Raw genomic sequence first — 25,853 nt, forward strand, 5'->3', positions numbered from 1 at the left:
TTTTTGCAGTCCCAATTTTCTCAAAAACTATCCATATATGCGATATGAGCTGAAGAGAGGCTTGATCTGTGTACATTGAACTGTGGTGTTGTTGAATGTAGAGAGCTGGTGTAACTTGTATTTAAACTACTGCTTACTGAACTATACTTGGAACATCAAATGGAGATCATTTCCCATGTTGTGCTAATTCCAAATAATTTCGTTAATTAAATTTAATCAGGAATGAAGGATTTTAAAAGATTGAGAACAGTTACAACTACTGCAATGAAGGAAAAGTATTCAACACCTTCGTTAAGATGTCACAAAGTTTTTCTACTACAGACAATCAATGTGTCCTTTGTCTGGTATATTTTCTCGTCTCAATTCAAAGCAGCTATTCTTAGAATCAAAGTTATATGTAAAGCCTACCGTATGTCAGTTATTATAATGGAAATCCGAACCCATAGGAATAACGATTCTACTATATTTATTGTCGGATCTTGTTTGCAATCAATTACATTTTCAGCAAAACGAGGTTGATGAAGTCAACTGTCTTCTTCTCAAAGCCAAATTGAGAGACAAACGAATATAATCCAAGACCCAAGCGCATGTCATATTGAAACAGGTACCGTAATCTTTCTTTTTTGTGGACCATACAAATTTACATAGACCTGCGACGTTCTGCTATGAATGTCATTCTGAGTGACAGTTCTGCATTCTCACTGTTGCCTGTGCGTCTGAATGTAAATGTAAATGTCAAAATGGCCGAATTGAAAAAAAAACGCAGACCTGATTCAAGATATTTTCATTAGTCGTTATGCTAATTTTAATCCTTGTCAGTGATAGGATTTCACATGTATCCGAGCGCCTTTCCTAAGCTTGTGTAACCTGCATGTGTGAAATATTTATATTTATTTCCGCATAAAATTTAAAATTTTCATTGACATATTCAAAACTTTGGAATTTAATCACATTTTCAAGGAGCGCAACTTGGAGTCGACCAGTAGAAAAGAAACAAACACCATGGCACACCACGAATCAGAGATTGACCGAGCCTGGATTGCAGCTGATGGCAAGAATATAAAACTGCTTCAGTGAAAATGGAGTATTCAGAAACATTGTTGACGTTTTGAGCTGCTATGCATTGGATTGTCATACCCTAAAGGAGTGGTTCTCAAACAGGAGAAAGCGTTTGAAGGGGCGTGAAGCCGCTGTCAACTAAAATCTTTTTCGCACATGGCAGCTTGTAGTTATTTCTCTGTGTATGGTCAGAATTTATTATTTGAATATTCTCTCATCAACAACCATTACCGTCACTGCCATCCAACTATCCGTTGGGATTTCTAGCGTTCTGGTTGCTTTTTTTAATTTTATGATAGCACGATAAGGGGTGTGTGAAATTTTTTGCTATCATATGGGAACGTGTCCAAAAATGTTTAAGAACCACTGCCCTAATGACTTCCAGATTTCATATTTTGCAGCAGACTGGTAAATAACAACAAAATTTTTTCTGTAAATCTGCAAAATTTGTATGGACTCAAAGAAACGAAACGATTTCTTTGTTATTTAAACAAAAGTGATTGGCATTAACCTGATATAAATACTTCTAATGCAAGCCCTATAATATTTTTGATGCCTGGTTAGCAGGCCCAATTACATTAAGAGTAAAAAAATACTTACGGTTTTTTATCGTGGTAGTGGTAGTGATACTGATACATTCATTGTTTGTTTACAATAAAATTAGAAATTTACAAGCCATAATTTGATCAGTTTTAAATAAGTTGTAATGATTTGTGTTGATCATGTTTTCCGCTAATGATTTGTGCTGATCATGTTTTCCGCTAACGGACGTAACCAATGAATTTGATTCCATGCCCCTATCACGAAAGTTTAAGAAACTAAATGATATTTTGTTATCACTATCCCTAATTCCCTATGCATTCATTTTCATGATTGAGCGAGTTACATGATATTTGTAGTGAGTTTGCTCTTAAGTCTTAATCATTTGTGATGTTCGTAATTTCATGGACTATTCCGGTTTTATTCCGTTTTTTCCGACTACGGTTTTAACTGCTGATCTGGATTTATGAAACCCTGTCACAGCAGCTATTGGAAATTTCAATGTTTGCACGTATTTAATCACCCAGGTTGGGTATTATAAGCGTCATTTATTCATGAATCAATAAAATCTGATTTTATTTTGAGCCCTGCGTTCCGGTGACTAGTCAATCAGCCACTTTGAGACTGAACACTTTTTAGGTAAACACTTTTAATTTAAACACTTCGCAACACTTCTAGGCGTTCAATTTTTGGATCACGTTTCGTGTTCAATTTTCCGGGTTGAGCAACACTTCAAAACTTAGAGTGTAGCGACACACCTAATCAGAAAAATATATTTCGTAATAATATTCATCGCTAGCGACCGGGTGAGTGTATGAATCTAATCTTCCTGCATCTATCACATGAATCGTGAAGTTATCTGGATTCTTCTCGCAACATGATAGCTCTTGTGGGCCTCCGCCTTTTCCGAACGATATAGCGACAGATGCGTTTATATTCGGTGTGCGACCGCCATAAAGATGGAAGGCGTGTTTCCAGGGCAAACGGCATTGCTCGAGACTGGCCTTGTAGTAATTTTCGAAGTAGACGGAGTCAATAGATGCAGGTGGAGTAAGGCAAAAATACACTACCTGAAATGTATAAGTGTAATATATTTCATAATCAACAACATGACACCTGATTGGCTTATTGATATATTCAGTTTACAAGAGTAGTCCATTCAATGTAAATTTTGTCCGAGCACCACCGGAATAGTGCATTTTGAGGCACACTCAAACTACTTGCGAATGAATGTATAGCTCATGTCAAAGTACGCATACTCAATATGCCAAGGACGGTAACACTATGTTGCCCCGTGGACGAGGGGAGAGACAATTCATCTTGGGTAAAATTACATAGCACTTTATCATGACAAGAGGAGGAAACACCGAAGAAACCAGCAGGACATGGCTTATATTAACTGGAGTTGGTTTGACTTTAAATTTTCTCCATATATAATGATTGCATGAAGATAATACAAAACCTCTTAGCTGCATATATGGTGCAGGCATCCAATTCAATGTTTATACGCGAGTTGGCTCCGCAGTTGGGGAAGTAAGTTCGTTTGAGTACAGTGGTTCGTGTATCATTTCCACTGGTCATGCGCCAAGTAATTTCAGGTGGTACGCAGTAAGTGCATTTATTTCTAAGTAAAATTACAGTTTTCATAAATCGTTAACTCAATTTTTTCAGATGTAAGGCATGTCTTCATCGAATACATAGATACATAATTCGAAACAGTTACACCACGCCTGGATCATCTTAGGGAGAAGAAACTCTTGCAACCATCAAAATAATTTTGCCTCAAACAGCAGCGGATTAGCTCGAGTGCCGCATTTATTTCCGTGTCAACTATATTGCTAATTCAACCATTAATAATCCTAATAATCCATATCATAGCTCCTCGGCGTGGTTAGCGGCAGGAAACAGGCTGAGAACCACTGGTTTATTTCAAGGAGCAAAAATATCACCCTTGCCAAATGGATTTTATCATGAACTAAAATATATCATATGACCATATGACCAGAAATTATGCTGTATTTACCCGATCGAAAATTCCTTCCACATATTGTGATGACAGCTTGAAATAATCCACCGTGGTCGCCACGGAACCATTTATCGTACTCGGAGGCTTCCACGAATAGTACGTGTTAACCAAATAATCGTTATACGGATAATCGGGGTTATATCCATCGTCATAAGCGGGTGATTCCCACTTATCCGCCTTTCCGAACCAATACACTCCTCCTTTCAAACGATTGAACCCGACATTTACCCGAACAGTCTCCGATTTCGGTAAGTGCACTTTTGGCCCATCGCAACAATACACAATGTCACGTTTGGGATCCATCTCCACACTCCAGATAGGAGGCCCGTCGTGAAGAGACACAGGTTGGCACATATGAAAGACGTTTGGAAGATGCGTGTAAGTCGTTTTGATCCATTCATTGAAACGATCAGCCACTGCGATCCAGCTGTCACGGATTCCCCCGTACGGATACCTTCCTGATGGGCATATCTGCTCTCGACTGTGATGTAAAGTATATTCAAAATGCTTTCTATATAGCTGGTTATGTAAACATTATAAAAGAACATATGAACATACATATACTGCTCTAATTCTCTGATATCAGATCAATCTTCGTTAAATTTTAAAATATTCCACCTATAATTGTGGCACGCCAAATGTCAAGCGAGATGCAAAATTATAACGTGACAGCTTTTACGATGTCATGACGCATTTATACCCTGTCATGCTGGTATCTATATCTAATATTTTTTACAAACTATGCCAAGTAGCCTACAAATTAAATTTTATTCAAAAATTACAATGTGATCCATATCGTGCCACGCGCGAATTCACAATATGAACTCACATTTTCACGATGTGTGTGGAATGTCAGTCTGCAAGGTCCCGTCAAATAAGCAGAGGTTGTCGAAGTAGTCAAGAAAGCTACTCAGGTAGAAGTAGAAGTAGCGGTGAAAAAATCTATTGAAGTACGTGTAGAAGTACTTCTTCCGTAAGCCACCTAAAACTACTTTAAGTAGAAGTAGAATAGACTGACTTTAAATCTACTCAAGTAAGTAAGTAGTTTGGAAAAAAGTCTTAATTTGTTCGCATGGACTGTCAAAAGCTGCAAATTGAGCTATGTGGAAGGTGCAGATAGCTAGATTCGTAATGATGCATCCCAGCAGGTATCAATTTTCGACACAATATGCATTCTTTCGCATCATGGGATGCAAATTACAGTATTGATATGAAAATTCTATACTAACCCTTTGTTTACTAGAAAACCCCGTTTTACAGAATATCATGGCTTGGCGCCCTACCCCATATTATAAGATCCCAAGTTTAGGTGAAGAGCAATACGGAGACGTTGTATCGGATACGGTTTCATCACTTTGCGCGATTAGTATACGTTAATAACATATATTGTGGATCGTAAAATTTATATTTAGTGTAGCTTTAATTTCAGAGGCATTACTATATACACTTGCTTTTATGCTTCAACAAGTATGTTTGCAGACAAAAGAACTCAAGGTAATTAGAACTCAAAGTATGATACTCGGAATTGAAAGTGAAATATAAATACCACTTCTAAGAAGCGGAAAATATATTTCATGTTTTTGTCCATAACGCTTCAAAGGTGATCTGCTAAAACAGGTGTAACGTTTAAAAAAACGCATTTGCCTGATTAAGATTAGCCGGACACGTCATGGGCTGCTAGATTGCGATATGATAGGTAATTGCTAGATTGCGAAACGGTAGTTTCAAATCTTATGGTGGGCCATATTTACTGTGATGAAATATTTGATATGGGCGACAATGCGGTGTGAGCGAAATCAAGCAATACGGTACCTAAATAATATTCGCTGATACTTTCGTGAAAACATATTTGTCGTTCCATATAACTACTATGCGCGAAGCGCAACAAAATTTCTGGGCTTTAGTTGACTTTTATGAATATTAAATGTTGGTACTCCGTGAAAACAGCCCCGAAATTCCTCAGGCTATCTTTCGTATTGGGGGATCACACTACTTCTACTTGACAAACTGAAAATAGCGAAAAGTAAGTAAGTAGATCACAAAATATTACGAAGTAGAAGTAGATAAAATCAGATCTACTTGAGTATGTACCAGAAGTAGAGGAAAACTACTTGAGTACTTCCAAAAAGTAGAAGTACTTTGTTACTGACCACCTCTGCAAATAAGACATACTTGGAAAAAAATTGAATACTCCAATTAATGGTGCTGCGGCCAGAGGCACCATCACAAACTAGGGAATTCAACCCCGAGCAGGTTTGCGTTAGAGACCCCTGGAGTAAAGTATGTTATCACATCTTGATGTGGGTTAACGAATAAATTTAGTTACGAAAACAAGGTATATCGACCTGCTGTAAAATGAACATAGTCGTCGAAATACCATGAATACGAAAGACGAACAGAAGCAACTCAAATGAGAATTAGATTATTGACTTCGCTGCTTAGATGACTGTCACGCTATTTGACTTGATTAGTTATGGGCATGTGCGCAGAATGCCAATAAATGACATAACAAATATATTATGCGGAGAGGTCATTCAGGCTTACGTGCATAACTCCAGCGATCTCTCGCGACAGAAATTCCTGGCGTACTCCCAGGTCCGGTTTTCGCTGGTTACTTCGAAACCTTCCGGTGTCGGCAGCGACTTCTCGGCGGTCGAATACGTCAGCGAGAATGAAAAACGCTCTTCACGCTCAACGGATAGTATTAGTTCAACGGAACTGTCATCGGTAGTGAAAGAACCCGATCGATCGCATAAACTCGCTTCAGAAAATATCCTGCCGGTCCTCGGGTTTTGCATTCGGAGGTAATTGTACCTTAAACCAAATTTCAAATGTATAGGCCTACTGCATAATATGAGAAACTCGATAGGCTACTCATAAACACACCTGCATTGATGATAACCACCGCTGATAGAGTACTTGATTGTGAGGCCGGTTCCGTTTCCCGGATTCGCGTTGATCCTCCATTTACAATATATCGGCCACCTCGCCCTTCGCGCCCATGATTTTGAGGTCACGCTTGTTGCATTGAAAGTCGCGTCGGCAAATGAGAACTTACTGCATATTTCCGACTCGGTGCGTTTAGTATCCCGCCCTTTATATTCGGCGTATATCACAAAGTCTGATTTTGGGTCAGTGTATCCACAACAGGGCGGTAGTGTGCTGACGCGACTACCGTGACCTAGGAAAAATGGTGGATATTTGTGTAAAGGGTTTGATTACTAAAATTTTGCTTAAACTGTGCACGTCTAAGTTTATGCGCTATCCTTTCTACTGCACCTTATTCATATTTGTGATCATTGCGGATGTACATGATTCGTATTTCATCAATTTGAAAACTCATTATTGCATTATTGATTATGGATCATGATATGTGGTGAATTATAGTGGTGACCAGACATTGGGTGATTACTTCATGAATGTAATCGATTGCGATTACGACTACTTCTGAATCACGCGATTACGATTACGATGACAGCAAAATCAGTAGTCGAATACGATTACGAATACATTGGAAAAGTAATCATGATTACTCACGATTACTTTTACTTTGCATTTTAAAACTAATCTTAGAAGATGTATTGGAAGGCAATATAAGGATTGCGGTGAAAAGACCTAGTGAGATAATAAATTTCTTGCATAAATAATACGTTAATTGCTCGTCACGTCATAATGTACCCATTTCCCAGCTTTATAGGGGACGATTTATCGCACCCAATGATTTGCATTCTTGCCAAGTCCGTAACTGCCGCACCCCAAAACTCCCCAATAGGGTGAGGAGCGAGCACGAAGGGGACTCAAAAGTATATCGTAAATGAACATAAATTATTTTAGTGTTTTCGAGAGATTTAAATAAATTTAAAAAATCATTCGAGCAGGGTTGTAATGACTCGAGTCATGACTCGACTCGAGTCAGACTCGAGTCACAATTTTTTTGTGACTCGACTTGACTCGAGTCATTTTCTTGAAATGGGAAAATGACTCGACTCGACTCGAGTCAATATTTGGATTGACTCGACCTGTACTCGAGTCATTACGCATGACTCGACCCAAGTCATTGACTCGGCTTAGTTTATATGACTTGAAGATGTAGAATTTTGCAAATCGTAATTGCTAGATCAACGTAACTGACGAATTCTGCCGCCATCGTTATTTGTCACCACTGCTTGCGATGCACTCGTCTGATATCAGATATGCCGCCGTAAAAACAACTGACAATGGTACATATTAGCAATGCATTGCACAAAATGATCCAGTAATGAAAGTGTAATAGATCCTCCCAAGTTGAGAACCGCTGAGCTAGACTGATAAGCTCTTGTCCAGATTTGAACGCCATGATTCTTTGCATTTATCGGCGACTATAGAAAGAATGAGTATCCAATGCTCTTCAGTGTGGGTCAAAAATGCTTGTCGAATCCTGCATCTGGTGCACCAGTGGAACGTGTATTCAGTAGAGGTGGGTCTATTCTAAGGTAGGCTTGCCAGACGTCAGGAATTTCCCGGACATGTCCGGAATTTCACTGTTAAAACTGCGTCCCGGATGAATTTCGAAAATATGCCGAAATGTCTGGAATTTTTAAGCAAGCTCATATTTTTTTCCTAAATCAACATAAACAATATTATATTTGGGTAGATTTATGCTACGTGAAATTGTTGATCGCGCTACGCGCGATTTAGTATCACATATGTCGGCTTTAATATGGGGACTACCATACCCTCGCAAAAACTGCGATCAAATAACATTCATTTACAGAAATAAGTCTAATTGTAATCGCAATTACAGTTACAAGATAGCGGTATATACGTAGATTCGGTTTACGCCGTTTCGGTGCTTTATTCAAAGATAGATGTTCTAAACCTGGGGGTTGTTTTCCTTTATTATGGGGTTCGCGAAGATGTTGAATGCAATCAAATCAGTTTCCAAATATGCCGTGGATAAGTCTGGGCAAATGTGTCGACCTTTAATTAGTAATCAGCCTATCAAATTTTGAGCTGGGCCACGGAACATTTTCATATTGGAAATGGAGTCGCGACCATAAACGGTTGGAAACCAGCAGGTGTACGATGTTTACATAGATCAGTGATGCATTGCGCACAGGCATTAGGCTGATAAATAATCCTATCGATGTGACATGAGCATGACTCCACAATGTAGTATTACTATGTACAATTTAAAGAAGTATTCGGAAAATTTGAAAAAATGATTTTGAACAGCCCCGTTGTACAATAATTTCTCCAATGCTGTACATGCGATGTAGTCTGTCTGTAATGCAATTGGGAAAACCTTTAGTAATATCAAAAGATATCTGTTCTTTTGTCACTGCACAGTGCACATAGATATACATGCACGCTTTTACAGCATGCTGGCCTGGTGAAAATACCTCTCCAGACATAAACATGCATTTGTTGATTCTCTATTAGCTCTGACGCGAACTCGTTGATTCTTTATCAGATAGCATGTAGACGTGAATTCGTTGGTTCTCTATCAGCTATTTGTGAGCTGCCGTCGATGTGATCGAAATAAAAACTGAATGCTTGTATTTGTGATGTATATCGGACTGACAAGACAGATATTTGATTTTAAGTTCTGAGATTAGTAGACTGATCATTTTGGCGGCCTGTCTTGTCTATCTGTAGCATCGGAATTCGATATCACCCAAGCAGGATTGAAAACATGAGTTGAACATGACTTCAATACTGTGACTTCGACTCGACTCGAGTCATAACACTATGACTCGGACTTGACCCTTTAAATGGTGACTTGGACTCGGACTCGACTCGGTGATGAACTGAAAATGACTCGACTTGACTCGAGTCAAAACCACAAAAGTAAGATTGACTCGTGACTCGGAACCATGTGACTTGGTTACAACCCTGCATTCGAGCTTCTCGATTTAATGACTCTAGATAACTTGATTTTGAAATGCATACCTTTACCCCAATGGTTCGCAACAGGGAGTCCGCGAAGCATTTTCAGGGGGCCCGCGAAGCCTCTAAATTTACAAAATAGTTGATAACCTAATTTGTATTTTTTTTAATTAGCAAAATCGCGAGACAGTCTCGCTTCATTACTAGTAAAACTCCAGAACTCACATCAGCAGAATGGCCATATGAGATGAAATATCCTACTATGCAGTTTCATTTTCATTGGTGAATTACGAATAGCCGTGATACATATATTTTGCTGTTTCGAGATATTTTGTTTGGGATTGTGGAAAAAATAAAAGTTGGATTAGTAAGGACAATCACGGTGACTCCGAAATGTTTACAAAAATCAATTTTCTGATGTGATATACATAACCGTTTTTCCACGATAACTTCAAAATGAGCTGCGTGATAGAAATGACCAGGCTTGACGTAATATGTTCTTTAAAAATATTGTTTTCCAATTTTGGTGTCATATTCGTTGCGATCATACCCAAATATGCATCGTCGGAAGCGTCACGCGTTATTATTACATTCGCCGCTACCTATCTTTGTGGAAATGTATTTTCGGCACTCGTTCATATGACATCGAAGCTGCGGATTTTCAAGACACGACCACGTATTCCAAGAAATGAAGTTGCAAAATTCACTTTGACATTATAAGTCAACCCACTTTCTACATAAATAATATGATGCTATATACATGAAAAGTCATTTTGTTGCTGTTTATCACTAGCCTATAGATATCATTGGCACAAGACTATTGCACGATAATTGACCTAAATTTGAACTAAAACTTCCGGGGGTCTGCGGGGGTCCGTGGCGGTCCAAAAGGGGTCCGCGAAGGCAAAAAGGTTGAGAACCACTGCTATACCCGTTACGAAGAAGCGTACATAATTTATAGGCATTTCGGTGCCAGTCATTACCGCGCCTCGACACACCAAAATACATATGCAGTTTCGAACAACATGCGGCTCTACGAACTCTGTTACCATAGAAAGAACTTGATTGAAACTTTGGGTAGGCCTATGAGTCCATTATCAATAGCCTCCCTGGATGGGCGTGACGAATTTATAGTCTTGTTCTTCCAATCTGAGCCCCATATCACAAATGCCAACCGGGGCACCCACAGACGAATTAAGACAATCTGTGTGTGCGTCTCTCGTCTCAGGAAAGTTTTTCATGCAATCTGCTAGGTTTGGGCGACTACAATATCTTTTGATTATATAACAGACGGGAGGTCACGAATAAACAACATACAATAAAGTAATACAACAATACCAGATATTATAATTGTTAATTACGTGCCCCCCCCCTCCAGCTCTACCGGTAGATCTGACCATCGGAATTCAGTCATCAACTTGAACATTGACCACCCTATGGGGGCCTAAGACCAACGTTTGGAGTGGGGTGGGTGGGACGAATTGCTGTTTTCGTCCTGATTTTAGCTACAACCTACGCTAACATGCTGTAGGTAGGCTATAAGCAGATAGCAATGGAATTTAACTAAACATAACCAAACATCAATACATCAGTTAGTATTTGAAAATATAGGCAAAGTGGTGATTATTATCGTGCTGCGAGGTAGTAGCGTCCGGAGTGTATTGATTTGATAAGCTGATATACAGCATGGCGGATGTTCTTACAATCACATTGTAGGCCTGCGTCGAATATCTATATATTATGTCGTAGGGCTGGGCAAAATCGAGTACCTGAGTGATTCGATTCTGAATCACGTATTATGCTTCGAGTCGAGTCGAGTATTCGAGTATCACTCATCATGACGTCATAACAGAATATACTATGTCAAAGTTCAAATATGTACCTTTCAAGCCACCACAAAGCATATAATGCCTGTTATCCAACATAATAAATATACTTTGGTATTTTTGCGACCCTACCGATTTCATTGCACTTCGTGACAATGTTGTGGGAGGATCATTACTTCGGAAATGTGTTATTTCCAGTGACGATAGTAGCTTTGTATTATATGTTTCGTATGCTGGGATAGGCCAATCAAGGTTTTAAGGCTTCCACAGCGGAAAATAGTATCGAAACCATAATTCTAGTTGATAAAACATCTTTCGGTGGCTAGGAGCGTATGATTTCAGTACTCGAAAAAATCGTCTTTTACTACTCGACACGAATCATTAAAATATTTACTCGATTTAGATTCGAGTACTCGAATCATTGTGCCCAGCCCTAAGTGTGGATACTTCTTACGCAATTACGAGCAAAGTTTATACTTCTGACGTAATAATGAGCAGCAGTGGCGAACATACATAAGATAGGGTGATTTATCGACTCCGTTTACTTCATGACTTGAAATTGACTCGCAAATTTTGCTCCGAGTCACGAGTCAATCCACATTTCTGGAGCGCCGAGTCAAGTCAAGTCAAGTCAAGTCGGTTTTGCAAAGTGACTCGAGTCAAGTCAAGTCATACGAAAAAATTGACTCGAGTCATCCCAACACTGGGTATAACGTGTTTGTTCCTTGGTGCTTACGTCTTAGTAGATTATGGATGATAGTGGACGCGACCTATTTCGTCTTTGGTTCGTTTTCAACGTGAGGCTGGACTTTATATTATATAGTGTCCAAATCGCTTCGTTAAGAGCTTTACTTACCGTGTTTTGATTGTCCAACGTATAGAGGTCGCAGACCCAACTTCGGCTTCTTAGAAACGTATACGTGATATTTATACTTCCAGGGATGTTGACAGGGCTTTAAATCCAACATGTATCTGTACTTCTGTACATTCCGGTATACATCTGAATCGATGGTCTTATGGCACACGTATAATGCCGACGGTGTTCTCCGGGAATAGGAAGTCGATGCCGTGAATTTACTCACATCTCCCAAGTTTCTACGGGCCTCCTTCCAGAAATCGCTCCACCGGTGCCCGAAATTGTAATTGGTATCGTAGAATTCATCGATGTCCCATTCAGAAAAACGATAGTACACAGTACCGTTCGCATCTCTCGCCGTAAACACGAATACATAAATAGGCTCGTATTTCGTCAGTTTATAGTTGCTGTCGGAATCGCAGCAATAAATATAACTTTTCGACTCGCACCCTTGAGGAGGGCACTCGCTCTTGCCGATTCCCCAGAACGGCGGTCCTGACACGTCAGTCTCACAGGATTCCTTTCCGATGACAGTCACTTGACCCCATGTGTTGTATGGAAGAACTGGGATATATTGAATAGACATCTTGACATCTTCGTGCGAAAACGGGTGGTATTTGGAGCAGACGTGATCTTGATGCCGTGGGCACAAGTCCAGACCCTTGTCTTTGCAAAATCGCCTAGCTTGTATCCACTTGAAGCGGTAATTCGTGATGAATATGGTTTCGCCGATGATATCTCTTACCATGAATCGTCGCGGTAGATTCGATATTGTTGAATCTGTGGATACATTAGCGAGAAAAACACCTCTTTCGCCGTAATCCGAACTTTTAATGTCGATCTCCAAAGTAATTATAGAATTGTTGAATGATTCGACAGTTCTAGTAGTGGGGTACCTGAAAAAGAAGGAAGTCCTGGTGTACACTGTCTCATCTAGGCAGGGTGTATTTTATTTTTGACTGCAATTTTATTCAATAAAACTCTCTCTCTCACTCACGCTCTCTTTATCTCTCTCTCTCTCTCTTCATCTCTCTTTATCTCTCTTTCTCCCCCCTCTCTCTCTCTCTTTCTCTCTCTTTCTCTCTCTTTTTCCCTCTCTCTCTTTCATAGAATACGACCACACGGCGTATACCACAGTGTCACACATGACTGAGACCTATTCACCTAAGTGTTGTTCTTAAATATCAATCCACCACCCAGATAGGTCATTCCACAAACGAATGACCTGTGTTCGTCGATGGTGTATTGAATGCCATTATATCGCAATTTATCGTAGGTTCATTTATTATCATACAGACTAGGGATGGTGTGAACGCAAAAGTGGTCAAAGTAGTCGAGAAATCTACTCAAGTAGAAGTAGTGACGAAAAAAATCTACCCATGTACGAGTAGAAGTACTTCTCCCATAAGCCAACTAAAACTACTTGAAGTAGAAGTAGAATTCACTGACTTTAAATCTACTGAAATAAGTAAGTAGTTTTGTATAGTAGTAAGTAGTAGGTATAGAAGAAAGTAAGTAGTTTTCGCATAGACTGTCAAAATCTGCAAATTGACCTATGCGAAAGGTGCAGAGAGCTTGATTCGGATTGATGCATCCCAGGAGGAAGCCATTTTCGACAGAATAAGCAGTCTTTCGCACCATGGGATGCAAATTATGGTATTGTTATTAAAATGCGATGCTAACCCTTTGTTTACTAGAAGACCTCATTATTTTAGAAAATATCATGGCATGGCGCCCTACCCCATCGGATACGGTTTCAACACTTTGGGAGATTGGTATACGTTAATAACAAATATTGTGGATCGTAAAATTTAGATTTAGTGTAGATTTATTTTCGGAGGCATTACTACACTTGTTTTATGCTTGAACATTGTTCTGCAGACAGAAAACTGAAAATAATTGAAGTAATTAGAACTGAAAGTATGATACTCCGAGTATCATACTCGGAATTGAAAGTGAAATACAAATACCACTTCTAAAAAGCGGAAAATATATTTCATGTCTTTTGTCCATAAAGATTCAAAGGTGGTCTGCTAAATTAGGTGTAACGTTCCTGAAAGTCAGATTAGCAGGACACGTCATGGGCTACTAGATAACGATAGGATAGGTAATTGCTAGATTGCGAAATGGTTCACACGTTATGGTGGGCCATATTTACTGTGATGAAATATTTGATATTGGGGAGGGTGACAACGCGGTGTGAGCGGAACCATAAGCAATCCGGTACTTAAATTATATTCACTGATATTTTCGTGAAAACGTATTCGTCACTCCATAACTACAGTGCGCGAAGCGCAACAAAAGTTCTGGGCTTTACTCAAATTTTTCGAATATTAAATGTTGGTACTCCGTGAAAACAGCCCTGAAAATAGCGAAACGTAATTAAGTAGATCACAAAATATTACGAAGCAGAAATAGTGAAAATCAGAGCTATTTCAGTAAGTACCAGAAGTAGAGGAAAACTACTTGAGTAATTCCAAAAAGTAGAAGTAATTCGTTACTGAACACCTCTGTGTGAACGTGAGGTTCACGTTCGCGTTCTGTGTGTGAACCTCAAAAATCTAGAGGTTCACGTTAACAAACGAACCTTGGTTGGTTGCTAGGTTCTACATTGTGAACCCTTTTCATATATTTCAATTTCTACTTCATTATAATATCTTTGTTTGAAATTTAATGTATTTCAACTGCGGTTCACACTATGCATGGCGCTGGCAGCATAACAAATTCAACACTAAACGTGCATGCACTTGGACAATCTCAAAATGTCTACTTGCTTTGTACCAAAAGTTTGCTCGAAATCTCCAGCTTTCCGTTAGTGAATGTTTAGTGACTCTCTGCTTTGAACTTGACCCGCATGTACACAACATCAAGAGCGAAATAGACTAGATGTAGTCAGCGAATGACGCTTATTCAACCAATCAATGAGGTTCTTATCGTTGTCTGATGTAAAAAATCTAGCAGGCGTACGGGCTCAGTCTTGACTTTATATGTTTACCGTATCATAAAAACCAAATCCAAGCGATTTGGGTGTTGGCTGCTGCTGTATAACTTGTTCATTAGGTAATATCGGTAGCAAGTATAGAAACCCTGTTTTACGCTCATCTCAATATCAACGAAGCATTACGCAGACGCCGGATATTGTCCGGCCTGGCCTAGACCGTTAAGGCGTAAGCTTATATTCCCTTGGAAGCCAATAGTATATGTACTTCAGCATTGTGGTATTATGTGGCCCGAGTCGTCGCTAGGTATCGTGTAAATTAATATAGGTTGTCACTTCACTGAAATATAGGGTTGGAAGTAGCAATATGACGTCGCGTGACGTCATGAGGCTCACGTTCGCGTTCGTACAGAACCTTCAAAAATGTTCGCGTTCACACAGTACCTGAACCTTTCAGAGGTTCACACAATCCCTAATAAAGTCCCATGCAGCAGGGCTGTGGAATGAAGTAAGTAGCAAATTCCTCATTCATGGAGAGGACTGATTACTCATCAAGTCTCATGGGGCAGACTTAAAAGCACCGCAAATCACAATTATTGGATCACTGCGCCTTGCCATAGCACATTGTGTAGATCTCAGATCTGACCAATTAGAATCCTGTCAGAATGAATCGTCAGTGCTGTGATGAAATATCAAACGAAGGTTGTGTAACTACAAAAAGCTAAAATACAAAAGAAACTATTATATACTTTAAAATAAGACTATTATTTTCGATTGTATTTCTGGTTATAAATTTGGCGTTTTTATCTTTAAATGCACAATAAGATGTGCTGATAGATGGGTGAGGTAAGTAGTATAGGAAATGTGCGGAACTCGCGCATGCACCCTATTTACTCAAACAAACAAAGATTATCAAGATAAAAGATAGTGTAAGAATTAGCACATTCTCAGTTTTGCAGCAATACTCGAGGGGATTTCCCTTCTGACTGTGCGGCAATTAAAAAAGGGGGAATAATTAGAGAGAAAACGAACAAAGAATCTGGATTGACCTTTGTACTCAGACATGAGTACTTCTACTTGTACTTCTCCACTCCTGATTCTACCTCGCCTGACTTCTGGACACGAGACTTGTGTATTATTTATTATATTTTCCCCTCGAACAACAATGGATTGACATTTAATTTCAATGGTATGCACTTACTAGTATTTTTTATATTTCCCCCGAACAACAACAGTATAGTATTGTTATATTTCCCCCTACGAACAACAACAGTATAGTATTTGTTCCTTCGGGTCCGTACGTGAGATCCCGGCGCGTGTTTAGGTGGATTGTCAACGCGCGTCCGAGCAGATGTATCGCCAAAGTGGATTACCGGTTTCTTACGTTTGTCTGTGCATAGTGACGCCTACGGTCTGTGTCATACTGGAAACGTACTCTACTTGTTATTGATCGAGATTGTAGCAGGGGAGATGATCTGTTATGGTTATAAATATACGGGTCAACTCGAGTTCTCGAGGACACCCATGTAAATAAAGCCCTCGCTATTGTTACGGGTCACAGAGCACGGGTCACGTGTCGACGATCGCTCGAAGCCCGTCGACAGATACCTTGAAAGCTCTCGGTATGGTGTATAATTGTGTATGGACTGTCGCGGTATTAGAATTGTGGTTACGGATCGTTGGCGGCGCGAGGATCAGGTTTATAGTATACTATAACTACTTAGCTCGGGTATTATACGACGCGCTGCTATCGTCGCTTTGTCCAAGATCTAATTTACGATAATCAATCGCGCTTTCGAAAATAGACATGCGGCCGCGTAGACTGCATAGCGCCTTTTGTTTTGTGATCCTGCTGTGCCGAGGAGCGACAATTTCGCTTTCGAAAACAGCCATGTCGCCTCGTAGACATGCACAGCGCCTTTGTCCTGTAATCCACCCCCGCTGGGTCGAGGAATTATTCTCTTTGTTCGAAAAACGTTGGACATTGGTCTCGGCCGTCGCTTGGCCACTATACTGGAAGCGAAAGTTGAGTATTGATTAACTATCACGCTGATTTTCCCCCGGTTAATGTACTGTGCTACTGTCTCGCTCTGTTTTAATTATCACGGCGTATAGTGCTCTCACAAACACGCCGTTTTACAATCTGATAACCTCTTTCCACGCCGCTCGTGTGAGATTACTGAGTCGAGACGATAGCTAGTAGTATGATATTGAAAGATGATGTATTCTGGCAGGTTAGAAAGTTTACTATAACCAGCCCTAATCTCTGATAAATAGTGTCAACAAAATAATCACATGTTTCTTTTATTTCATACATGAAACAGTTCATTCTTTGCAAATACGCGAATAGTCTTGTAAGAACAGCTCACGTTTGCCAGATCGGACTTGTACACGTAGATGGGTGACATCATAGTATTTGTCAGCAGTGAATAACGGTATAATACCCCAATTTTTCAGATCAACAGAAATGTCACCATTCACTAGTGCATATGAATGTAGCTGTCTCTCCGAGGTTGTGCCAATGGATTCAGAATCCGTGGCAATACAGAGACCTCTGTAATTAACAATCTTGTCATCATACAAGCCTTTTTGGATATCTTCTGCGGACACGTACCGGAATTCAACCATCTCTGGACAGGGTAAGCGGGCTTTGCTCTTGGTAACAGTAGAATTGCGACCAATGATCAATGATGGGGCATCAGTTCTTGCGTCAGCAGTGATCTTGATGTTACAGAATGTCATAGTATGACCTTGTCTGTATGCAGTTTCGATGCAGTCCAGTAATTTGTCATTGAATATCACCCCTGGTAGAGATTTTTTACCATCTGTGATCGAGACTTTCACATAAGTCATCTTGGGTCCATGTCGTCTGGTCGACGCCAATTGCACACGTCCGTCGAAGCTGACTTGCGTGCCATAGAAACTGGTGGCATTGTCGAAATTTGGAATATGAGACGGGGCAGCCCGTTTCAAGTCAATATCTAGCTTGCGCTTCGTTGCAGTATTTTCGTACGGGTTGTATTTACATGCCATGGTGTAATTATGCCTGTAAGTATGTCACTAGAGAAAAATAGTCTTGTATTTATATTCAAATGGTTGGGGGAAAAAGGCCGAGTAGAGTGTCATAAAATTTCTTGCCGAGTTTTGCCGGCTCTGTTTAACTGTTTTAAGAACCTTCTTCCAATTGTCATGTGGCTGACAGTAGCTATAAGTAAGTGTAAATTGGGTATGTGAGTATGGTACTAGAGAAAAAAGAGGCTTGTATGTATATTCAAACGGTTGAGGGAAAAAGGCAAGTGGGGGGGGGGGTCATAAAATTCCTTCCCGCGTTTTGCTGACTCTGTTAAACCATGTTAAGTACCTTCTTCTGCTTGTCATGTGGCTACAGTGTCTATAAGTAAGCGTAAATTGAGCTTACCATCACAAATCTTTGCTCATAGCTATGGCTGATAACGGGATACCAGAATTGATGGAAGGTGGCTATCCGGTAGAACTACTCGATGCGATTAGTCCAGCAAATGATATCCCAGAAAATATAGAAAATCCCGCCCAACCTCCTGCATTCCCATCCAGACGTAGACCTGGGGGTGAGAGGTTTGGGAAATATAGTAGACGAATGATGGAGCACCTCAAGGCGACCATTGTTGAGGCTATTTCAATCAGTCCATCTGAAGCGATGTTCACTATTCTGGGGGAAGTGGATGATATACTTTCGAGATCTAGTTTTCCATCTCATGAAACATTCACTCAAGATTATAACCGGATAGAACAAGAAATTTCGCAAATACTATCTCAGTCGAACGGGCAGGATTTGCGTATGCAATTACCCTTGGAGCGTATCATGCGTGCGAAAGTTGCCTTTCTCAAAGAGATGTCAGCTGCCAGAGCCACCATGAAATTTTATACGAATGTGTAACTGTTTTTGGTGTACTATCGTGTTTTATCGCATGCTTATGTTGTAATATCATATGTATTTATGTGTGTTTTGTCCTACCTGTTATTGATTCTGTGTTTTTTGTTTCCAGAATGTCTAGGCGGCGAAACCTTGCTAGAATTGTGTCTGATTTTGCACAACCAAGCGGCTTGGGTATACCTGAAAATCTGATCGAGATCGTGGAAGAAAACTGGCACTCCATTCGCACCTCAACACTCGCACCACACAGTATACGAAGTCTACACAATTTCCGTATACTCGGCCGCACCCCAAGTGACGTCATCAACGATCTACAGGACATCTTTGTCTCACAACAGTATGGTTTTAGAATCAATTATGCTTTCGGCCACATACTTGATAATGTCGAGACAAGCGAATTGAGATACTATCACGCGTCCGAGAACGCCGGTGTTATGTTGGATACACCTAAAATGATTGCCAATCGTAGTGACTTTGATCAATTTGTAGACGATATAGACCTGTCTGCGGGCTTCGAGAGTGCTCGCTTTCAAAGAGACGATACTAAATTTGTTGTCTTGGAAGTCACAAACGTTACCTTCTACGTGTACAAATCAGACTTCAGATTAATTGGGTGTAGTACAATCGAAATACCAAAGTCTATTGCGAATTCACATAATATTTTACCTTTATTGAGAGATCAACGTGGTGTACCATATGATGACTATTACTGTATATTCCGCTGTATCGCTGTTATGCTTTGTGGTGGTAATTATCGTAGTGGTGACTTGCAATCTAAAACGCTCTCTTTGGTGGCACAATATTCTGCCTTATATGGGGACCCCGAATCTGGGGTGTGTATGAACGACCTAGATAAAGTCGAGTCGTGTCTTAAAGTATCTATCTGTGTTTATACATTGAAAGACGGGGTCGGTTATATACTACGACACGGTGCTCGGGAGGGGTTGAAAATTCACGTTCATTTAGAGGCCGGGAGACATTTTTGTTATATTAAAAATTCGGGCTTATATTGCAAGAATTATAGCTGTGAGACCTGTCATCGCCTGTTTAGTTCAAAATACTTTCTCCAACGGCATAATTGCTTTAAAGACATTCCTAACCACTACCGTGGGGGTATGTTCAAGCCTGAGCCTACTATATTTGAAGCGTTGGACGAGTTGGGTATAATCGTGCCCAAACCATCTCGTTTCTACCCATATAACTTGGTTTTTGACTATGAGAGTATATTACAAAAAGGCTCGACTCCAAACGATACTGCTAATGTGCACTATGTGGACTGTCATATCCCGGCCGCGGTGGCCTTCGCATGTAATTTCCCAGGGTACGAGACTCCAGAAGTACTGATTAGTGATGGCGACCCTGGGGCGCTGGTTGCTAGAATGATGTCACGTTTTGAATTGATCCAAAGTGAGTGTTTTGAGGCATTATGTCTACAATTTCATGATGTGTTGGAACGATTAGATTGTATTGCTGAAGAAATGCATACCGCTGAGCCGGATGTCAAGCGTATGAGCCCAGCAACCTTATTGAAACATCGTTTTTTGAATTATTTGAGTCAATTACCTGTATTCTCTTTCAATGGGTCTCGTTATGATATACCTTTGATTATCCCATATCTGGTGGAGTACTTATCAGACCCTATCAGTATCGTTAAGAGAGGTACGTCGTATATGTCCTTGTCAACTGGTCGGTTTCGATTTTTGGATGTGACCTTGTATCTTGGCGCCGGCACAAGTTATGACGCATACATACGTTGTCATAACTGCGCTTCAACGAAGGCCTTTTTTCCGTATAACTATTTCACTGATTTATCAGTATTGGATGAGAAATGTCTCCCAGACCACATACATTTTTATAACAAACTGAAACGGTCTAATATAACTGATGAGCAATATCTTTGGTGTCAATCAAAGTGGGCGGAACATAAAATGACTACTTTTCGTGACTATCTATCGTTCTATGTTAGCTTAGATGTCGGGCCGTTACTGGAGGCCCTCACAAAGCACAAGCAACTCTTTGCTCGTTACTCGATTGACATGGCTAAACATGGTATATCATTGCCCTCTCTGGCATCACGGTTTGTGTTTAATAGCATACCACCTGTATTTACCTTGTTGAATCAAAAGTATAGTCATATACACACCTTGATACGGGAAAATCTACGTGGCGGGCTTTCTGTTGTTTCATTGCGATATGCAGAGGCTAAGGTCACAAAAATCAAACCCCAAATCTATGGCGATAACGCTCTACCTGTAGAACAGGTGCTAGGTCTGGACGGCAACTGTCTCTACCTCGACACTCTCCGTTCACGATTACCGGGGGGCTATCCTTGTCTGTGGTCACCTAATGAAGATTTTACTCTATTCTCCAGGACAAAAACGGCACCACTCTATGGAAAAATGGCTCACCAATGGCTAAGCTACATCGCGCACTGTCGGGGGGTCAAAATCCAGCATCAATTCAATGGTCCTGAGCATCGTATCGGCCTGCTCCAGATTTGTATTGATGGGTATTATAGGACTCCACAAGGGCCTGTTGCACTTGAGCTGTTTGGATGTTTTCACCATGGTCACGGCTGCGAGTTGGGAGCCAGCCCGGATCGCCAAGCCCGCTGGGCCGCGACGCAGCGTGAAATTCAGTATATTCAAAAAGTGGGGTATAAATTGGAGTACATCACAGAATGTCAATGGGTCATTATGCGTCAGCGAAGTGATATAGCGGCCTTTATTCAAACTCTCGAATACAGTAAAATGGTGAAATGTCGGGTCCTTTCAAGTTCGAAACTCTTAGAGTTGGTGTCAAAAGATCAATTTTTTGGGGCCGTTGAGGTCGACATTCATGTGCCTAGTCACCTCAAAGAGCATTTTAGTGAGTTCTGTCCCCTGTTCAAACATGCTTACGTAAGTCGTGATGATATAGGCCCGTACATGAAAGCATTTGCTGAACAGCATGGTTTTTTGAAACGGCCACGGAAATTCTTGATTGCTACTCTGCAGGCCACAAAAACTTTGTTAATAACACCACTATTGAAGTGGTACCTCGAGAATGGGTTAATCGTTACTAAGGTATTTCAAGCTATCGAGTTTGAACCCATTGAATGTTTCAATTCTCTTGTAGATACGATAACCGAGGCTAGAAGACGGGCTGACGATGACCCGTCTCAGAAGCCGCTGGGGCAGTTCTATAAAGACATTGCAAATTCCTGTATAGGTAAAACTATCTCGAATTGTACAAAATATTCTGATGTCAAGATTGTTAACCGCCAAAAAGCTATGGTCTTGGTAAATGACTCCAGATTTAAATCAATGATTGAGTTGTCACCAGATATTTTTGAGGTGTCCATGAAATTGAGAAAACATGTTTGGAGCCAACCTAACCACATTGGGTACTTTGTCTATGGTTATGCGAAATTGGCCTTATTACGGTTCCATTCGTACCTGTCCACCTACCTCCTGCCCCGGTCCATTGAAGTAGCATACAGCGACACTGATTCTTGGTACGGGGCTATCTCCTCTGACAGCCTGCTAAAAGTTGTACGACCCGAAAAACAAGCAGAATTTTTTGAAAATTTTCACAAATATTTCCCAGCAATCGCCTGTGACGAGCACCGTAGCGAATTTTTGACCAATCCTCTCTCGTTCAATGATAAACGTGCCTGTTGTAAAGCTCGTAATCGATATGATCAACGGACCAGTGGTCTTTTCAAAATTGAGGCACAATCGAATATTTTTGTTGGTCTGTCCGCAAAGACTTATTATTGCAATGAGGATAAGTACTCATGCAAAGGGCTCTCAAAAGTAAACAAACTGACTGCTGACATCTACCGGAAAGTTTTGTTTGAGAAAAAACCTCATGGGGATATTAATTCTGGATTTGTGCGGAAAAATGCCTCCATTTTTACCTATGAGCAATTTCGATCGGCCCTGTCTCACTTCTACTGTAAACGAATAGTCGAATCAGACGGTATTCATACGAGACCCTTGGAACTATGATTTTTTCAAATGTGCACTTTCCGTATTCTGTGTTTTTTTTTTAAACCTGTTTTCACATTATGCTCTCATGTTGACTCAAATTATTCTATGCATCTTGAACCTTTCACAATAGTGCTCGTTTTCTCGTGTTGTTTACAGACGATAGCATTAACTCTGCAGGCCAATAGCTTACAGCAGGTGGGGAAAAGCGTATTGTGTTTCATGATTGTATAATACAATGAGTTTTTTCTTTTCAGATTTTATCAGCGTATAGAAGGAATCACGGTGAGTTGGAACTGTTATGATTCATCATAAATTGAAATCATAATTGTCTCAATTCTCAGATGGATCAATACATCGATCATGCAGAATTCTTTCCACTACGGGAGTACATGTCTGGGTACGATCATTTACCCCCATGTGAGCAGAAAGACAAATTTGAGATTGGCGTTCTGTTCGGCTTGATCATACGACACGAGTGCGGTGCAGACCGGGTGGAGCTTTTGGCTGAGGTCTTGAAGATAGAGGCTTTGAACATGGACGTGAGAAGACTCAGAAACATTTTGGAGGAGATTGGGGGTGTGTAAATATGCTCTTAGCTCTCTGTCGTTGCTAAGGCACGTTTATTCATAGACACAAGAATATGCTGGCGTCCTCCTCGACCGTCTCAGCTGCAAGACCTGTCGAGTCGCATGGAATTCCTAAAAACAGGTGGGGTTGTATATTATGACACAAGTATGGAGTCTTACTATTATTTTATTTTATAGTGTTTCGGCGGCACGTCAAAGACATGTTAAAACGAAGACACTATTTTGCTGGCATACATTGCTTATCTTTCGGTGCTCACTGTGAAATTTTGTTCCATATTGAACGCTTTTTCTATCATCAACGCCTGTCGCTTGCGACTAGTTTTCGAAGGCGGCGTTTCAGTTTGTAATATGTGTGTTATTTTTGTTTGTCCCAGATGACTCATAACTCAGCTAGCGATTTCATTAGTCATGTTTGTGGCCAGCTTTCACTCGATAGACTTCACCGCGACACCCAAGCCAACTGGCATCGTGTCTCTGTGCTGAAAGATATTCTGCTGGAAGACAATCTGACCGATCAGCAAACTACTCACTTCAAGAAAGAGTTACAGGATCGTCTACACATTGCCACCACCTTGAGACCAGGTAACAAAGCAGTAATAGTCATTACCCGACACATGTGTAACTATCTTTTGTCTTCTAGAATGGATGAGCTTTCGAAACGATCTGTTGCGGTGTGTGACGGAGCTGCAGTTTCTACCTGTGTTCACGTATGAAGGCGATGGTGTGACGAGCCGACTGCTGACTGATGCCCGTATCTTGAATCGTCGTCAAGTTGGCTTCACAGACCCAACCGATCGTGCCGCCTGCAGCGTACAGAACCGCGATCAGCGCTTGACTCACGAAGGAAACGACATTAACCGATACCGCTTCATGAACCAGGGTTATCTCCGAACGGGAGAAGATCGTCGCGCCCCTAAATCCGTTGACACATCACCTACCGTGGTTGACGCCCCGTTTGTCGTTGCGATGCCACAGCGTGCCAGAGACATACATCAGTCGCCAGTGATACCAAGACCGAATCTGACTGCCCCGTTTGTCGTGGCGACACCACAGCGTGCCAGAGACATACATCAGTCGCCAGTGCTACCAAGACCGAATCTGCCTAAAATCGTAACAAAAAAGTCACCCGGCCGGGTATCACCTTACCCTCCCCCTCGTAGACCTCGAGCCTTGGCCAGGACACCACTGAGCCCTGATGATGCCTCGTCTTCTCATGTCGATTATGACACCTCGCTTCTGGTGTAAAAAGACGGTCTCGTGGACATTGTAAGATTCGCTGTGTGGACGGTTTGCGTGACGCTCTGAATCGCCATATTTTTTCGTGTACCTGTCCTTGTTATATATAGAAGTGTGTTTGTGAATACATGTCTCGTCGTGTCAAAACAGCCTTGGTGATGGATTTCTCGACAGGGAGGGCGTGTCTTTTGGCAGGACCGTCGTTTTCGGGGAAGAGTACTTTTATATTTAAAGTCATAAAAAATATCGATCAGCTTTCAAAGGGGCGAATTAAAAGAATTATCTATTGCTATACGGCTTACCAAGACTCCTTTAACGAGCTGCAAGGTGTTGAGTTTTACTCGGATCTCTCCATTTTGGATGAGTTGGCGACAAGCCGCCCCTGTCCTACTCTATTAATTATTGATGATAAAATGGAATTTTCGGACAGGGTGACCCCCTTTTTTACAGTCTACGCGAATCATAAATCGGTGACCACAATATTCGCGGTCCAAAATCTATATTTCCAGTCCAAAAGATCGAGGGATCTCAGTCTCAGCACCCAGTATTTGATTATCATGCGTAATCCTAGAGATCGATCTCAGATTCGAGTTCTTGGCAAGCAAATGTACCCCGGTAACTCAAAATTTCTAGTTGACGCGTACGCCGACGCGACAAAGAACGCTCACGGGTACCTTTTTATAGATTTGACGCAAGCCACACCCGATTCTAGTCGTGTTAAAACAGGGGTGTTTCCTGGGGATGAACTCGTGTTGTACACGCCACTATAAATAGCGAAAGTGCCGGGACTTTGACACTATATTCATAATGGCTCGGACCAAATCGCTGCCGAAACGTCACTGTTATATTAAGAAGCACGGCGAGACTTTGAAATTTCTGTCCAAGGCGTCGCCCGCGGTAAGGAAGGATATATTATTGGGGAGCTCTCCCGGTTTGGTGAAGGCATTTTGTGAAGTCTGTGTGAATGTTTTGAACGGCAATCTGCGACTGTCAAAACGCCATATACAAAATTTACACCCGCATAAAGACA

At 40.9% G+C, this 25,853-nt stretch overlaps 2 protein-coding genes across 5 annotated transcripts; one reads left to right on the forward strand and one right to left on the reverse strand.

The window, feature by feature from the left end:
- Positions 1-2,352: 2,352 nt before the first annotated feature.
- LOC145442799 (uncharacterized) lies at positions 2,353-14,537 on the reverse strand. Its single transcript, XM_080320809.1, has 5 exons — positions 12,176-14,537; positions 6,512-6,806; positions 6,170-6,439; positions 3,623-4,106; positions 2,353-2,669 (listed from the first exon to the last, which is right to left on the reverse strand). The coding sequence occupies exons 1-5, from the start codon at positions 12,921-12,923 to the stop codon at positions 2,358-2,360; spliced, it is 2,109 nt and encodes a 702-aa protein (XP_080176935.1). The 5' UTR covers positions 12,924-14,537; the 3' UTR covers positions 2,353-2,357.
- A 2,581-nt stretch (positions 14,538-17,118) lies between these two features.
- Positions 17,119-24,970, forward strand: LOC145442783 (uncharacterized). 4 transcript variants are annotated; one of them, XM_080320774.1, is made up of 8 exons: positions 17,185-17,752; positions 19,139-19,363; positions 23,157-23,195; positions 23,255-23,282; positions 23,342-23,576; positions 23,631-23,708; positions 23,765-24,169; positions 24,228-24,970. In XM_080320774.1, the coding sequence occupies exons 7-8, from the start codon at positions 23,962-23,964 to the stop codon at positions 24,830-24,832; spliced, it is 813 nt and encodes a 270-aa protein (XP_080176900.1). In that variant the 5' UTR covers positions 17,185-17,752; positions 19,139-19,363; positions 23,157-23,195; positions 23,255-23,282; positions 23,342-23,576; positions 23,631-23,708; positions 23,765-23,961; the 3' UTR covers positions 24,833-24,970. The 4 variants fall into 4 exon arrangements, 2 of the variants coding, with proteins under 2 accessions (XP_080176900.1, XP_080176898.1); XR_013916158.1 differs by having other exon boundaries at positions 17,119-17,752; positions 19,139-23,195; XM_080320772.1 differs by having other exon boundaries at positions 19,139-23,195.
- The last annotated feature ends 883 nt before the right edge of the window (positions 24,971-25,853 follow it).

This window comes from Botryllus schlosseri, chromosome 7 (assembly GCF_051294905.1).
Source record: "Botryllus schlosseri isolate E-star chromosome 7, Bs_hap1, whole genome shotgun sequence".
Lineage (NCBI taxonomy): Eukaryota > Metazoa > Chordata > Ascidiacea > Stolidobranchia > Styelidae > Botryllus > Botryllus schlosseri.

Bases quoted from the DNA above. Each gene is read 5' to 3' on its own strand.
- LOC145442783 (XM_080320772.1), top strand. From the start codon at position 23,962: ATGACTCATAACTCAGCTAGCGATTTCATTAGTCATGTTTGTGGCCAG. The intron at 24,170-24,227 runs GTAACAAAGCAG...TTTGTCTTCTAG, and splicing joins TGCCACCACCTTGAGACCAG to AATGGATGAGCTTTCGAAAC.
- LOC145442799 (XM_080320809.1), bottom strand. From the start codon at position 12,923: ATGGTAAGAGATATCATCGGCGAAACCATATTCATCACGAATTACCGC. The intron at 4,107-6,169 runs GTAAGCCTGAAT...TTTACATCACAG, and splicing joins AGATCGCTGGAGTTATGCAC to TCGAGAGCAGATATGCCCAT. The intron at 2,670-3,622 runs GTAAATACAGCA...TATACATTTCAG, and splicing joins TGGAAGGAATTTTCGATCGG to GTAGTGTATTTTTGCCTTAC.